Source organism: Bidens hawaiensis, unplaced genomic scaffold (assembly GCF_021521415.1).
Source record: "Bidens hawaiensis isolate Kalapana, Puna unplaced genomic scaffold, B.hawaiensis_p1.1 tig00041867_1, whole genome shotgun sequence".
NCBI lineage: Eukaryota > Viridiplantae > Streptophyta > Magnoliopsida > Asterales > Asteraceae > Bidens > Bidens hawaiensis.
The window spans coordinates 91,489-107,302 of record NW_027497424.1 but is presented as its reverse complement, the minus strand read 5'-3'; the positions used below and the strand labels follow the sequence as shown (position 1 = coordinate 107,302).

At 34.7% G+C, this 15,814-nt stretch overlaps 1 protein-coding gene across 1 annotated transcript; it reads left to right on the top strand.

Moving 5' to 3' along the window:
* Nucleotides 1-7,400: 7,400 nt before the first annotated feature.
* LOC143593267 (uncharacterized) lies at nt 7,401-7,826 on the top strand. Its single transcript, XM_077072951.1, has one exon. The coding sequence runs from the start codon at nt 7,401-7,403 to the stop codon at nt 7,824-7,826; it is 426 nt and encodes a 141-aa protein (XP_076929066.1).
* The last annotated feature ends 7,988 nt before the right edge of the window (nt 7,827-15,814 follow it).

Genomic DNA, 15,814 nt, shown 5'->3' with positions numbered 1-15,814 from the left:
ACTCCCCAAGAAACCCCAACCATATGAATCTTCAACCTTTGAACCTACTGACGTTCATGCATGATCCAGACGCTAGCTACAAACCAAGGATTGACCTCGGCTTCTACCAAAAATCGAGTAAGAAGCAACCCGATAGAAAAGCCAAAACCCTAAAACCATCGCCAACTCTATTTTTAATCTTCTAACCAGAATAATCTAATCTGCGAATCGTCTCCGTGCAACTCGAACCGTGTGTTCAACGAGCCTAAGCTCTGATACCACTTGTTAGGAACAAAGCGGCGCGCAGAAGCGAAACAACACACATATACACAACGATAAACACGCATAAACGAAAATAACGACACAAGAATTTAACGTGGTTTGATCCCCGCGAGGGGACCTACATCCACGGGCTGCATCTGCTTAGTTCATTCATGCATTACTTAGGTATCTTTTCCATAATTTTGGTGTTTGGTTTATGGTTTATTGTCTTATATAGTTGAGTACTAGCTATCAAGAAATATAAAAGATGTTTAATATATTGGGTTGTTTTTGTTACATAGATCAAGTAATATTGGGTCATACTATGTCGTTATGTTAAACACGTGCTGGTATACTAATGATCAGTTCTTGTAATGTGACTGAGTTGTTTAATTTACATGAAACCATAATAGATTATAATAAGTTGTTTTGATGTTAGGGACATATGCTTATGATAACTAGTGGCCTTAAAGAATGTTATTGACTTATTTAGGTTTCATGAAGCCATAATATAGCCAAAGCAAGTTATTCTGGTGCTAGAGACGCATCCTTGTTATAGCTAATATACTAATGGACCATAATTGTTCCGTGATGCCTTTTGTGCTTATTTGTGCCTTTTGGCTTCATTTGTGTCTTTTGGGCTTCGTTTGTGTCTTTTTTGCTTCTTTGTGTCTTTCGGGCTCCGTTTGCGCCTTTTAAGCTCCCTCTATGGTCACACGCCTAGCCTTATCTTTAGTTGGTACATGTTTTGTAAATATATCAGAGTTATGTTTTTTTAGCGGAAGTATTTGAATAAAATATTATTATATTGAAAACTTAGGATTAAATACCCGTTTGATAATTCAGATACATGTCTTTTGAATTCTTTATACCATTTTGAAATAAAATATCTGAGCCACCAGATAGCATTTAATGACTATGTCTCCAATATTTTGTCTTGCCTTGCTTGTCTGATCTAACTTTTCTGATTTCTTGTAAAATGGGTGATGTGCTTGAAGTAGTTATAAAATTATTAACTAAAATTACGCTAATCTAGACACTAAGTAATAAATTATAGACTCTTAAACTTAACTAAACTACTAACCGGCAAGTGAACCGATCGACTCTAGTACAGCTAAGTAAGTCCGGATATCGAACCCATGGGACTCTTTAAATTACTTCAACTAGCTAATGAGACTCAACTAATACTGACACGACTATTTATTTATTATTTGTTTAATGGGGGATGTTACTAATAAACTAATTTTAAACTAATTAAGAAAACTAAAAATGACTAAACTTAGAACTTGGACTTAATTTAGATGATGATGAGATAACTACCTAGGCTAGAATCCCCTAAATTTCAGTTGTTTAATTAATCGGGAAAATATTTAGTTATGGACTGAGATCGTAAAATAGACACCTAAGAGAAAACCCGAACAGGGCCCCTGATCCTTCTCAAGAGACACCTATGGGTTTCTAATAAGTTTTAACGCACACCAGCATTAAAAATCAAGTTTCCTTACGGTCACCTAATTATTTATGACTTAGTTCCTTTATACGAAATCGTACCTTACAGCGCGGAAATCAAAGGCAGCTTAATATATTTAATTGATTTAATAGACAATAATTAAATAATCAAACCTAGACAGACTCCTTACGAAGAACTAAATCTAGTAAGATTAAATAATAAAGATCTATCAATAACCTAGCACTTTACAGATTTAGGTTAGCAGCACACTTAGGTTTATTTAATTAATAATTATTATTCCTATGATCTTAATGCATATCAATCATAAAATAGTCAAAAACACAAAGTAGATGTCCTAATAGCAACCTATCATAATGACAAACAATAATCTAGGCAACTATGGAATAATAACAATTAATCAAACAATCCTAAATATCCATATACATCAATTTATTATGATTAAACCTTTTACTAAATCATAAAACCTAACGATAAATAAATCCCAAATCAAAACACAACGTCAAAGTAGGTTCATCATAAGCCTAGGTAGTCTATAATGTTTAGCCTATCATTATAAAATCAAACAAAACAAACTTAAAGGAAATCATGGTGAAAAATAATGTAAACGGAAGAAAATAGGTGATAAAACCCGTAGTTTTCGTTCTTGATCGATTGGCACTTCACCGTTTGATTCCTTGCCTTCAAACCCGCCAAATATTACAATCCTAAGCTCCAAGAAACTTCAAATTCGGCTCTGGTTCACAGGGTATGCTCAGGATTAAGTTTAGGGGTGTTTATATAAGTTTCCTAGGCCCAAAACTAATAAATACAGAAGAAAATTCGAGAAACAGAGTCACCGGAGCGCCACGCGGCGGCGTTTTGACTCCCGGTTGCGCGGCGCCGCGGGCTAGGGTTGCTGACCGGTCCGGTTCGTTTCCTGATGCGGTCCGGTTCAATTCTGATGCGGTCCGGTTCAATTCTGATGCTCCAGTTCACCGGTTTGGCTTGTTTTAGCTCTTTTTTCGCCCTTTTTAACCATGAACAAATCCCGGAACCTACATTATTCAAATATATTAGTAGTATACAAATTCTAATAAAAGCCAAACAAAAACTAATAAAATATTAATTAAAATATACAAGGGATTTATATATATTTGGCCTTATATCAATGGGTTGGAAAATACGTTAGCACATAGCTGGTGAATGACGCTGACTCTGTTGTAAATATCATTGTAAAATCAACAATAATACCTTTGTGACAATTCATTAGGCACCCAACTTAATTGGGATAACATTACCCTAAGTACACGCACAATTAAACATATATACAAATCATTTCTCACAAAGCTTCTGGAGACATATATGATGATTTGCATGGCCTCAAGAAAATACTGAGTCGCCATGTATGAATGAATCCAAACACTTTATACTTTTAATAAGAGTGTCCGCTTCTTATTATTATAACACAAGGTTTTAAGGAGTCATTGTCACAGCCCCAAACCTTATACCAAATGAGGGGAGTCATGAACATCGAGTGGTGGTATCAGTGTTTATTAAAATAATTTGCAGTGGAATATTTTATCACGAGACTAGAAACTTTACACGATGGCACAATGTCTTACCTTGTTCAGGCAGAGTCTTTGGATTCGTATATTAAAGTTTCTTTCAATCGGAAAGGGTATCATTATGGCTACTCGAGGGTATTGTACTAACACCTTATGTAAGAAGTTTATAGTTGAGTGTGGGACGAGGAACCAACACAAACAAACACTTCGCGTAGTGCGAAGTAATAGTAGGGTTGTCAAGTCAGCCCTAGCCAGGCCACGTGTGCCACATGGCAGGCAACATGTCACTTTTGCATGACTATCACGTCGCGTAGCGCGAAGGACAAAAGATTTTCCAGATAACTCATAAGGCTTCGCGTAGCGTGAAGAGACATGACTTCACACCTTCGCGGTAACGCGAAGGAACTTAAAGTATGCCATCAAAGCGCCACATTACGCCCATCGCACTTTGCCCGTGCCCGTACCCATGTGCATCGGGTGCTTCACACCCTCCGTTAGGACCACAAGGTGTGTCTTGTGATATAATAATATTACCATATGAGCTCTCTTTCTTATATATAAAGAGCTTACAAGTTTTGTAACCTATTGATGTGGAACAAGAACTCAGTTTCTTATTTATACCAAGGTGGGATGGAATTCATTTATTTTATTTTCTCCATTCTTCATTTTTGCTTATATTATGGTTTGTTATATTAATATATCATATGCAAACATTCTGACTCTTAAAAAGTTTGTAAAAGTTTAGGACGTATTCACCATTCTGTTTAATATCAGTTTCTGATAGTTGAGTTATGCTTTTGATTGTTACCTCGGACCTATAGTACGAGAATTACCTTTGTATAAATATTTAGATCAACGATCTAGCTTCAGACCTTTAGTCTATTCTGTATAGCTTTAACCTTGACAAAATCATTTGTTTATATAAAACATTTGTACCTTTAGTCCATTTGTTTATTTATCTATTATATGCTACGTTTATTCTTCATGAATAAACATCCATACCAAGTTTCTTCTTCAAAAATAGATATTAATTATAACCTTTGTTTTATAATATTATATATTTCTTAATCGTAAAGAAATATCATTTTGACTATACCCTTTGTATGTAAATGCTTATGTTTCTTAATCAAGAAGAAACAATATTTTTAATAAAACCTCTACTTATAAAAATCATATTTTGCTTAATTGTAATCAAGGTTTGGCTATACCCCGAATCGACTATGGTCTAAGCCATTGTAATAAAATAATACTTAAGCGGAACCCCTACCTATATTCGATATTCGGAGTTAGACGCCTAAGACTGATCGAGCAGCACTTCTCCTCTATATCGCGTTCTAGGGCTTAAACCGTCGGAACTTCGAAGCTTGGCATGCGCTATGAGAACCGACACACTTCCCGAGGCTAACTATGTGAAAATGAAGGTGTTTTGGTTTGAGGAGAGGGTTATGCCGTGACACCCCCTTTTATAGGCTGATTACTCAGCCCATCGCGTATTGCGATGACTCGTCATAATGAGAGACTGCCACGTGGTGACACGTGGTCTTTCAGGTTGTGTCACGTGGTCACACGTGTCACTTCACCGTGAAGGTTAAGTCGCGTATCGCGGCGGACTTCTGGGCTGATCCATTGCGTAGCGCGACACCGCCCCTTTCTTGATTGGTGTGAATCAGGCCCCACGATGGGCTTGTTTCTTGCCCGTCCCGTAGTGCGATGGGTTCCTAGATTCGAATTTTCAGTTTTGATCCCTTGTCTTTGGTAACTTGTCACGTCTTGGTCTTTTTTTTCATGTGGGATGAACTCTCTTATTTTCTTAACATGGGATGTTTTTATTTCCTTATCTCATTTTCCTATTATTTATTTTGAGAATATTTTTGATCCCTTATTTTTACTTTGTTGTCAAATTTGGATCAAAATTTTGAGAATGCTACATTTATGCCCTTTAAGCCCCTTTGTGTCTTTTTAAGCTCCGTTACTGCCTTTTAGACTCTGTTTGTGTCTTTTAAATTTCTTTGTACCTTTTGGGCACCGTTAGTGCCTTCCGGGCTCTGTTTATGCATTTTGGCTCCCTTTTAAACTACGTTTGTGCCTTTTGAGCTCACAAATCACTAACTACAATAAATTTCTACATCTTACAAATAAATATATTACATTTTCAAACAAATAGAAATTATAATAATTGTTCGTGCACTTGTAACCCTACCTACCATAAATTTTGTTTAAGGTACCGAGACTCCATATACCCAACCCTAAATAAATGTAACACTGTATAATTAGAACCCCATCCCATCCACACCAATTTTAGACGGGCTTAATTTCTAGACCACCGCAAATATTTAGCACGGGTCATTTATAACAACACACCACATAAAAACGAGGCTTCTAAGAATATCATTGTAAGGTTTTGTTTTTACCAACATCAAATCAACGCCCCCATTTTTAACAAACTAAATTGGCACCACGATAACATATGTGACTTATCATGCGTCAATGAGGATACCACATACAAAAATGAGGATGCTAAGACCTATCGTATTTTAATTAGTCACCACCAAATAAACATTGACGGTACGTATAAAATAAGGAGGTTTACTCAAGGGAGGAAAACAAAAACGAAGGTACAATGTCACTAATTGTTTAATAGGTATTGGATTGTCATTTATTGACATAATTACCAAGGGATGGTCCGTGGCAAATAGACCTCACACTAACAGGCAACCGTAAAGCATGAGTAAAAATCTTGTCAAAATGCATATTCTCATTTACCGGCATGTATTCCATATGCAATGAGTTCTAAAATCTACACTGATATTATTTACGTAACTTTTTTTAACAATTGACTCATACTACTACACTACAACTTATAAATACATTCATACTAGACCACCAACATGTGACCCAATGTATTGTTTCAAAATCCCATGTTTCTTTGGATAAAGTGAAAAACTCAAATATATACGTAAAGATATAAGATTATATCCAATGCAAACTAAAATACTTAGCAAAAATCTTTGCCACATCACTCCACTACTCAATCTCTTCCATCTTTCTCTTTCTACATATAATACCCACTACTCACAATTTCTTTCTCTCTCTTTAAATATGTGTACGTGGCCAATGATTTTACACATTCTCTCTTTTCTCTCTCTCTTTCATGTCACACTCCACATCACCTCCACCTCTCCAAATGCACCATAAATGCAATGCATTGTGGAAGGTCTAATAAGCCTTTTCTATGGGGCCAATACAGAGTTTATCCTAGTGGACTAATTGGAAATACTCAAAAGAAGTTAGAAAATAACTAATATAGAGCATTCTCATCCAACCTCTCATCTTATATGATGTGTGTTTTTATAATTTAAAGAGTGATTTTGGGTGTTATGATTGAATATTTTTATATTTTAGAAAAATCAGTGATTTTTCTGTATATTTGAAAAGTTACTGTTCACCCCCTATAATTTTTTTTAATATTTTTTGAAAGTGGTTGTGAGTGAGAGAAAGAGAAAAGTTAATGATAAATGTATCAAAAGTATTATTTAATTGAAATTAAGAGAGAAAATATAATGAGTTTTAGTGTAATTTTTGTTTTAATGATAGAAGGTTAGATGAGAATGCTCTTACATGTGCTACTCTAAAAGACTAAAACTACTAGGCCCACAAGTAACGGTGTAAACCTCTTAACGAGCCGATTATATTATATCACAGCTACCTATATGTTACTTTCTCTAACTATCAAACCCGGATTCCATCATTTATAGCTTTGATTTTCAACTTTTAACGGTTTTAATCCTATATCAATTTTTATTTATTTTCTTCTTAATATAAAAACGCGAGAATATTTGATTTGATGATTTAGAATTTTATCTAGAAAGTTAATTTTATCTTTTCTAGAAGAACTACAATTGTCACAGTAAAACAATTGCCTTTGCTACACGGATTATGATAGAATAAAAGAATAATGTCTCAAAAGAATAAAAGATAGAATAAAATAATCAAGTCAAAAACCACAAGACACCCGCGTTGTTTGAAGTTCAAACACCATGAAACCATTGAGCATAAACATATATATTTAACATCTATATATATTACTAATTAACCCATAATCAACTCCATACCAACAAATTTACAACAAAGAAAACAGAGAAAAAATGAGTGTTGAGTTACTAGACGGTACCATCATTCTCGGCTTTATTGAAGACGATCAAGCATTCAACGATTCGGTTCAAGATCGTTTCACTTACTTAGATACAAACCATGATGGTCTCTTATCATATTCGGAGATGTTGAAAGAACTACAGTCTTTAAGAATGATTGAAACCCATTTTGGTATTGATGTGAAACCCGACCCTGAAGAGCTCTCTCATATTTATGATTCCTTGTTTTTGTTGTTTGACCGCGATTCGAATGGGACGGTGGATTTGGAGGAGTTTAAAGCCGAGACGAAGAGGATGATGCTTGCAATGGCGAATGATCTTGGGTTCTTGCCTGTTCAGATGATACTAGATGAAGAAAGTTTCTTGAAGAAAGCTGTTGATAGGGAGGTTATGAAGTTGAAGTCCAATGTATCCGCTTAGTTCATGCATGCATTACTTGAGTATCTTTTCCATAATTTTTGGTTTATTGTCAAGTACTAGCTAACAAGAAATATAAAAGATGTTCTATATATTGGGTTGTTTTTGTTACATAGAGTAATATTGGGTCATAAATTGTCTTTATGTTAATCACGTGTTGGTATACTAATGGCCGGTTCTTGTAATGTGTTGCTGAGTTGTCTAGTTTGCATGAAACCACAATAGGTCAAAATAAGTTGTTTTGATGTTAGGGACACAGGCTTACTATAACTAATATATGAATGGGCATTGAAAAATGTTAGTGACTTGTTTACTTTTCATGAAGCCATATTATAGCCGTGGCAAGTTATTTTGGTGTTAGTGGCACATGCTTGTTATAACTAGTACACTAATGCGTCATAACCGATCATAACAAGTCACTAACTACATTAAATTTACATCTTACAAATAAAGGTATTACATTATTAAACAAATACAAATTATAATAATTGTTCGTGCACCTGTAACCCGACCTACCGTAGGGTTTTGTTTAAGAAACCCTAAATAAATGAAACACTACATAATTAGAAGCCCCATCCCACCCACACCAATTTTGGGCGGTTTTAATTTCTGGACCGCCACAAATATTTAACATAGGTAATCTACCATGCATTAACAACAGACCACATAAATGACGAGGGTTCTAAGATTACCGTTGCATGGCTTGTTTAAGAAAATGTCAAATCAATAGGGATACCACATACAAAGATGAGAATTCTAAGACTTGTCTTATTATAATACCTACCAATTACAATATTTTAGTCACCGTCAAATAAACACTGAAGGAATAAAATAAGGAGGTTTAGTCAAGAGAAGAAAACAAAAAAGAACGTATAGTATGTAATCATTGAAGAACAATGACACAGAAAGAAAAGAAAAGAAGAGAAGCAGAGAAGGAAAAATTTGTTTCATCAGAATGAAAATTACAACCAAAAGAAACAAGAAAACTATATGTATACTAAAACATATGCAGCGCATATGTTAAACAGCGTATAAACATATACGCTCACATCCCCCCTCAAGTTGGAGATTGAGAAAACCTCAACTTGCATAACAAGTGAAAAGGAGACTTTGGTAAGCTCTAAGTAAAAATGCCTGCAACTTGATCATTCGTTTTGGTATCTCCAAAGTGATCAGTCTCTCTTGCAACTTTTCACGAACAAAATGACAGGCAATTTCAATGTGTTTAGTTCGCTCAAGAAAAACATGATTCTTGACAATATAAATTGCAGCTTGACTATCACATTTAAGCAAGACAGGATTAATGTTGGGAACTTTGAACTCCGAGAGTAGTCTTGTCACGCAAGCAAGTTCAGCATTCACTCGTCGAAGAGAACGGTACTCGGCTTCAGCCAAGCTCAAAGAAGCAGTAGGTTGCTTCTTAGATTTACAAGAAATCGGAGAGCCGCCAGGAGAAACATAAAAGCCACTGACCGATCGACGAGTACTAGGACACTCAAACCAGTCGGAGTCACAAAAGGACTGCAGATCAAAAGAATGATTATTATTAAAAAATTAACCTTGAGATAAAGTTCCTTTGACACATGATAGGGTATGAAGCGGTGCATTCCGATGAGAAATCCTCGGATCTTGCATGAATTTCCTTAGAAAGTTAACAGTAAAAGCAAGATCAGGTCGAGTATGAGTAACATAATTAAGTTTGCTAACAAGCTTCTTGTATTGTAAAGGGTTATCAAGAGTAACTCCCTCATGAGCTCGAAGTTGCAAATGATGAGGCAATGGATAATTTGAGATAGAAAGATTAGAAGTATCAAATTCAGAAAGCATATCTTTAGCGAACTTCCTTTGACACATGATAACACCTTTAGTAATGTTAAAAACTTACATACCCAAAAAATAATTGAGGCTTCCAAGATCCTTGATTTTGAAGGTCGAATCCAGGAAAGTTTTGAGATTATTGATGTCTTCTAAATTGTTCCCAGTAAGTAATATGCCATCGGCATATACAACGACATAAACTACTGGGAATACCCTCTTGACGTTAAAGTAGATGACAATTTACCAAACCATTGTCTAGAAGCCTGTATCAAACCATATAAGGATTTCTAAAGTTTCAACACTTGATCACCAGAAAGTTGCATACCAAGATATATATATATATATTCATCTAAATACCCATGAAGAAAAGGGTTATAACATCTAGCTGAAATAGAGGCCAACTTCTCTTTGTAGCAACAGTTACAAGGCTTCTAATAATGGTCATCTTGATAACAGGAGAAAAGATTTCAGTGTAATCAATCCCTTCTTTTTTAATATCTTCTCTCACCACCAATCTAACCTTACAGTGTTCAACAGTCCCATCCGCACTGTGTTTAACTTTAAACACCCATTTGCACTTAATGGCTTTATTTCCCGGGGAGATCAGTAACAACCCAAGTTTGATTGGTTTCAAGAGCCTTAAACTCAGCATGCATGGCATCTTGCCATTCAGGAATACCAGCAGCTTCCTTATACGAAGTAGGCTCATGTAAATTAGAGATTGGTCGGGTGAGAGACTGGCTGGAAGGAAGAAGATGAGAAGAAACAAGAGATAGGAGAAGAGAAGAATTAGTGACAGTGTGGAAACAACAATGAGAAGATTCAGAGTTGTTGCAAACATAGTCATTTAAGTATGAGGGCAAAACAGATTTTCTCAAAGATCTTCGAACAAGATCATGGTGAGAATTAGGAAAAGGAACAGGGATAAGAATGGAAGATGAAGGATTAGGAGCAGAACCAGTATGAGTAGAAAGAGGGGTAGACAAAGGATCATCAAAAAATCGATTGATAATATCAATAGATGGCATAATGAAACTATATTTGGACTTAGTTATAGAGGGAAATAAAACTTCAAAGAAAACATCTCGTGATATGACAACTTTGTTTGTGTCAAGGTCATATGATTTGTATGTCTTTTTACTAAGAGGATATCCAGAAAAACACAAGGCATAGCCCTTGGTTTAAATTTATCTCTTCCATAAGTTAAGGTGGAAGCATAAGCAAGACAACCAAAAGACTTTAGATGATCATATAAAGGAGCTTTACCTATTAAAACCTCATAAGGGATTTTATTGTTAAACATTCCAGTAGGAAACCGTTTGATTAAATGTGTTACAGTTAACACACAATCACCCCAAAACTGAACTAGCAGTTTAGATTGAAATATAAGAGCTCTTAAGATTTCAAGCAAATGTTATGCTTTCTTTCAACAATGTCGTTTAGTTGAGGGACAGCTACGCAAGTGGTCTAATGAACCATTCCTTTACTCAACAAGTAGACCCTAATTCAAAAGCATTATCGGATCTGATGCATTTCACAGTGATGCCAAACTTGTTGCTAACCATTTCAATAAAATATTGAAGTATAGGAAAACATTGCTTTTTGTTAAAAGCAAGTGTGTCTATGTGGTCCTACTGAAATCATCCATTTAAGTTAGTGTGTCTATGTGGTCCTACTGAAATCATTCATTTTAGTTAGAAAATATCTAAAAACATCATATGTAGGTGTATGATACGCCCCCAAACATCTATATGAATTAGCTCAAAAATTTTACTAGTTGATGTGGTACTAGTAGGAAATGGCAATTTATGTTGTTGTGCCTTAGGACAAATATCACAATGCTCGATAGATTTTAAAGAATCATTAGAAATGAAAGGTAATTGTTTCAGTCTATAACTTGGTAAATGACCAAGTCTGTTGTGCCAAGTTTCACAACTTACAAGAGAATTACACACATTATTGGAAACAAAAGACTTAATAGGAAAATGTTTAGTGGCCTCGAGAAGGTAAAGACCATTAAGCATATCACCAAGAGCCTGTGGCCTCTTCAGAGAATGGGCCTGCAAAACACATGCATTTTTATAGAAAAAGACAATTCCTTTAATATCAATACATAGTCTTGAGATAGAGAGAAGATTATGTGTAAAATGTGGCATGAAAAGAACATTCGACAAAGAAATGTCATTGTTCAAAGGAACTGTCCCATATTGATGGACTGTGATAGATGTGTCATTAGGAAGAGTGATTAAAATAGGATTTTTAAGAAAAGAAACGTTTGAAAACAGACTTTGATCATGGCACATATAATCATTGGCACCAGTGTCAATGATCCATTTAGAATAATGTTCTGAAGAATTGCAAGACATTATACCTCTGAAGAACCCTACTGTCGTTAGAGAAGGACTTAGTTAGGGTTTAGTATCCGAGCCATCCCTAGTGTCCTTGAGTTCGATACCCGGACTTCCTTTCTCCTTTCTCTACGCGACCGGTACACTTGCCGATTGTGTGAACTAGGTTAGGTTGTTTGGTTTTTAAAGTTTAGTTGCGAATCGTCTTTATTATTTATATATATTTTCGCACATCAAAGCACCAGCTTGAACTTTAGCCTGATGTAATAGAATCATGAGATCATTGTATTGTTGCTGAGTTATGGCTTGTTGTTGTTCAGATTGATTCTTATGACCACTTTGCCCGTGATCTTTAGCAAGATTAGCAAACTTCTTGCCTTTGGTATAATTGAATCCTTGGGAAAACCAATCATCTTATAACACTTGTTGACCGAATGCACATTCTTTTTGCAATGAGTACACACCAAGGTTCTTCTATTCTCTCATGTTCCCCACTGATGGGGCCTTCACTACCCGCATTCATAGATGGAGAAGAAGCAATGAAATCAGTGGTGGTGTGAATCTCCTTCTGTTTCTCTTCTAGTATGAGGATACCATAAGCACGGTTGATAGAAGGAAGTGGTTGCATCATCAAAATGTTACCTGTCATAGCTAAGATTAAGACCAAAATGTTACGCCTCTGATCTTCTTCTCTCTTGGCAAAGAATTGTGCAGCTCCACATGTACAGGAGGGTATAATATTAATAGCATTCAGCTCATCCCAATTTGATTTCATCTTGGTAAAGTATTTAGCAATATCACTACTACTTTGAATGGTTTGGCAAATGTTCTTTTGTAACTGATAAAACTTATCACCATTTTCCTGCTCATATCAAGTGTTCAACTCATTCCAAAGAATTTGAGCAGTTTCAGCATACAAGGCACTATCACTGATATCACGAGTGAGGGTGTTGAGGATCCATGATATCACCATATCATTTCAATGCTTCCAAATTGCAAGATGTAGCTCGTTAGCTACCATAGTTAAAGTATTGTTAATGAAGCCGAGTTTGTTTTAGCAGACAAAGCAATCGCCGTTGCTCTTTTCCATGAACCGAAGCCAGTACAACAAAAAATTTTGAAATAAGGATCATACCGGGATGATCCGAAGGGTGAAGGTAAAGACGGTTCAAAGAATTGATGGACAAATTCAGAAGAATGGACGTGTTGGACTCTCCCATTGAATAACAGCAAAACGTAACAAACGCACGAGAAGAAAACAACTTATGTGGCGTATAAGTGAGAACTTATGCAGCGTATAAGGTATGCGCCGTGTGACGTATGCGGGTGTAACTTATGCGCCGTATAATATATACGCCAGGTAAGATATACGCAGAAAATCCAGAAAAAAATCAAAGAAAACCAAAAAAGAAATACGGATAAATACGAAAATCCGGTGAACGAAAACCGACGTCGGAACAGATCTTTGACGGACCGAAAACAGAGTACGTCGAAAAACAACGAAAAATCCATCATTTCAAAAAGATATTGAATGAAACGAACGAGATTGATCACGGAAAAATCAATTCCCGAACAAACAAAAGATCGGTCAAACAAAATGATAAAAAAAATCGAGAACAAACAGTAGACGAAAAGAGAAATGGCGAATCGAGAGAAACCGGTTAAATCAAATAGCAGGATTAAGAACTCCACTCTAATACCATATAAACGATAACACAAAAAGAAAAGAAGAGAAGCAGGGAAGGAAAAAATTATTTTATCAGAATGAAAATTACAACCAACAAGAAAACTATATATATATATATATATATATATATATAGGGTTAGGTTAAAATAAAAACTCATTTGAGTTGTGACAACTCTAGAAACTCATTCTCAACCACATGTTTTTAATTAAATTTTGAATCATATGGTCCACAATTAAAGTTAATAAAAAATGTAAACATAAATATAACATTTTCTCTCTCCTGAAAACATATAAAAAAATTAGTAAAAAAAATGTTAAAAAATAGCAAAACAATTTTTTTTTATGTTTCGATGTTTTGTATTAAATGTTACAACATATATTACGTGCAAAAGAAAAAACAAAAAAAAACGATGTTACATAGGGTTTTCACAACTCAAATGGGCTTTCATTCTTTATATATATACACACACTAAAGCATATGTTGTGCATATGTTTATATAACGCATAATATATGTGATGTATATATTATACAGCATATAGACATATACACTCACATAGTAAGGCTTAAAGTTTGATAGGTATTGAATTGTCATTTATTGACATAATTACCAATGGATGGTTCGTTGCAAATGGAGTTTGTCGCAAATGGACCTCGCCCTGACAAGCGACCGTAAAGCATGAATGATCTTGTCAAATTGCATACTAGGTTACTATCCCGTGTAACAAACGAGCGAAAAATATAGAAAATGTAAAATATATATAAATGAATTACATAATGAACATTATAATTTTATAAATTATAATGTATTACATAATGAATATTAATAAATGGGTAATTGCATATTTTTTAAAATACATAGATTAGTACGTGAAAACAATTTGTATTTGTATTTTAAAAGAAATCAAAATGGAAATTTGTAAATCTATACCTATTAAAGAAAAGAGAAGGTTAGCAACTTAGCGTCAAATCATTTTAATCGAGTTGGTAAGCTATCAAACATTTTAAAAGCAAGGCAGTACTTGCAAAAATCTACACTGAGATTTAAAAAAAAAATAATTCCCTCAATCATGAGCGGATTTTTGTGTGGGCCAGGCCAGGCCTCGGCCCACCCATTTTTTTCGCTGGATAGTGTAATTTTTTGAAAAATAAAAAAGGAATTTTATGTCTTGGCCGCTCATCCAAATTATTGTTTAAAATCATTCGATCCATTCGATCCATCCATATTATGTGTTCAAGATTTCCCACCACCCTAAATAATTACCGAAGGTAATCAATAACCAAAGTACTTATTTATTCTATAGTTTCGTATAAGATCAATCATCTTTTACAAAAAATCCATTTTTCAAACACTCTGATATCTTCTAGAAGATTATAAATATAGCAGGCAAAACAATTGCCTTGGACACACGGAATATGATCTTTTATTTTATAACCGAAGAAACAAGTCAACAATATTCCTTCTTTTACTTAAAACCCATCAACAATAATTCGAATAAAATAATCAAGTCAAGTCACAAATCACAAGACTCGACCGCGTTATTTGAACGCACGCATCAACTATATTACATTTGAACTATTACTACACTATCAATATTATTATTTTAAATTTGACGAAAAGTTAACATTTCACAACACACATACATGATTCAATATTGTTATGAGAAAATTACTGTTTATGTCCATGTTGTTTGAGAGTGAAGGCACATTGACTCTCATAAAAGAAATGAATTGGTTGAGTTCATGTTTCTAAAAATGACCTAAATAATGTTACATATATAAAATAAAAATAATAATAAAATAAAATAATGTTATGTAAAAAATACTGTTTGCATCCCTGTGGTCTGAGGGCGGTGACGCGTTGGCTCCCTCGAAAAAAATGAATTCGTGAATCCCTGTTTCCAAAAATGACCTAACTTCTAGCGGATAGTGCGTCGCATATGGACCTGATACTAACAAGTGACTAAAAAGCGTGAACAGTAATCTCATCATAAATCATATCCTCAATTACCGGCATGCAATCCTATGAGATGTTTATAAAAAAACTAGGTTTTAGCCCCCGTGTTATGGGGTTTTATTTAGGTTTTCGTTTTTAATCGTTTTGCTATTTTATATTTTGTAATGATTTGCTTTATTTTTT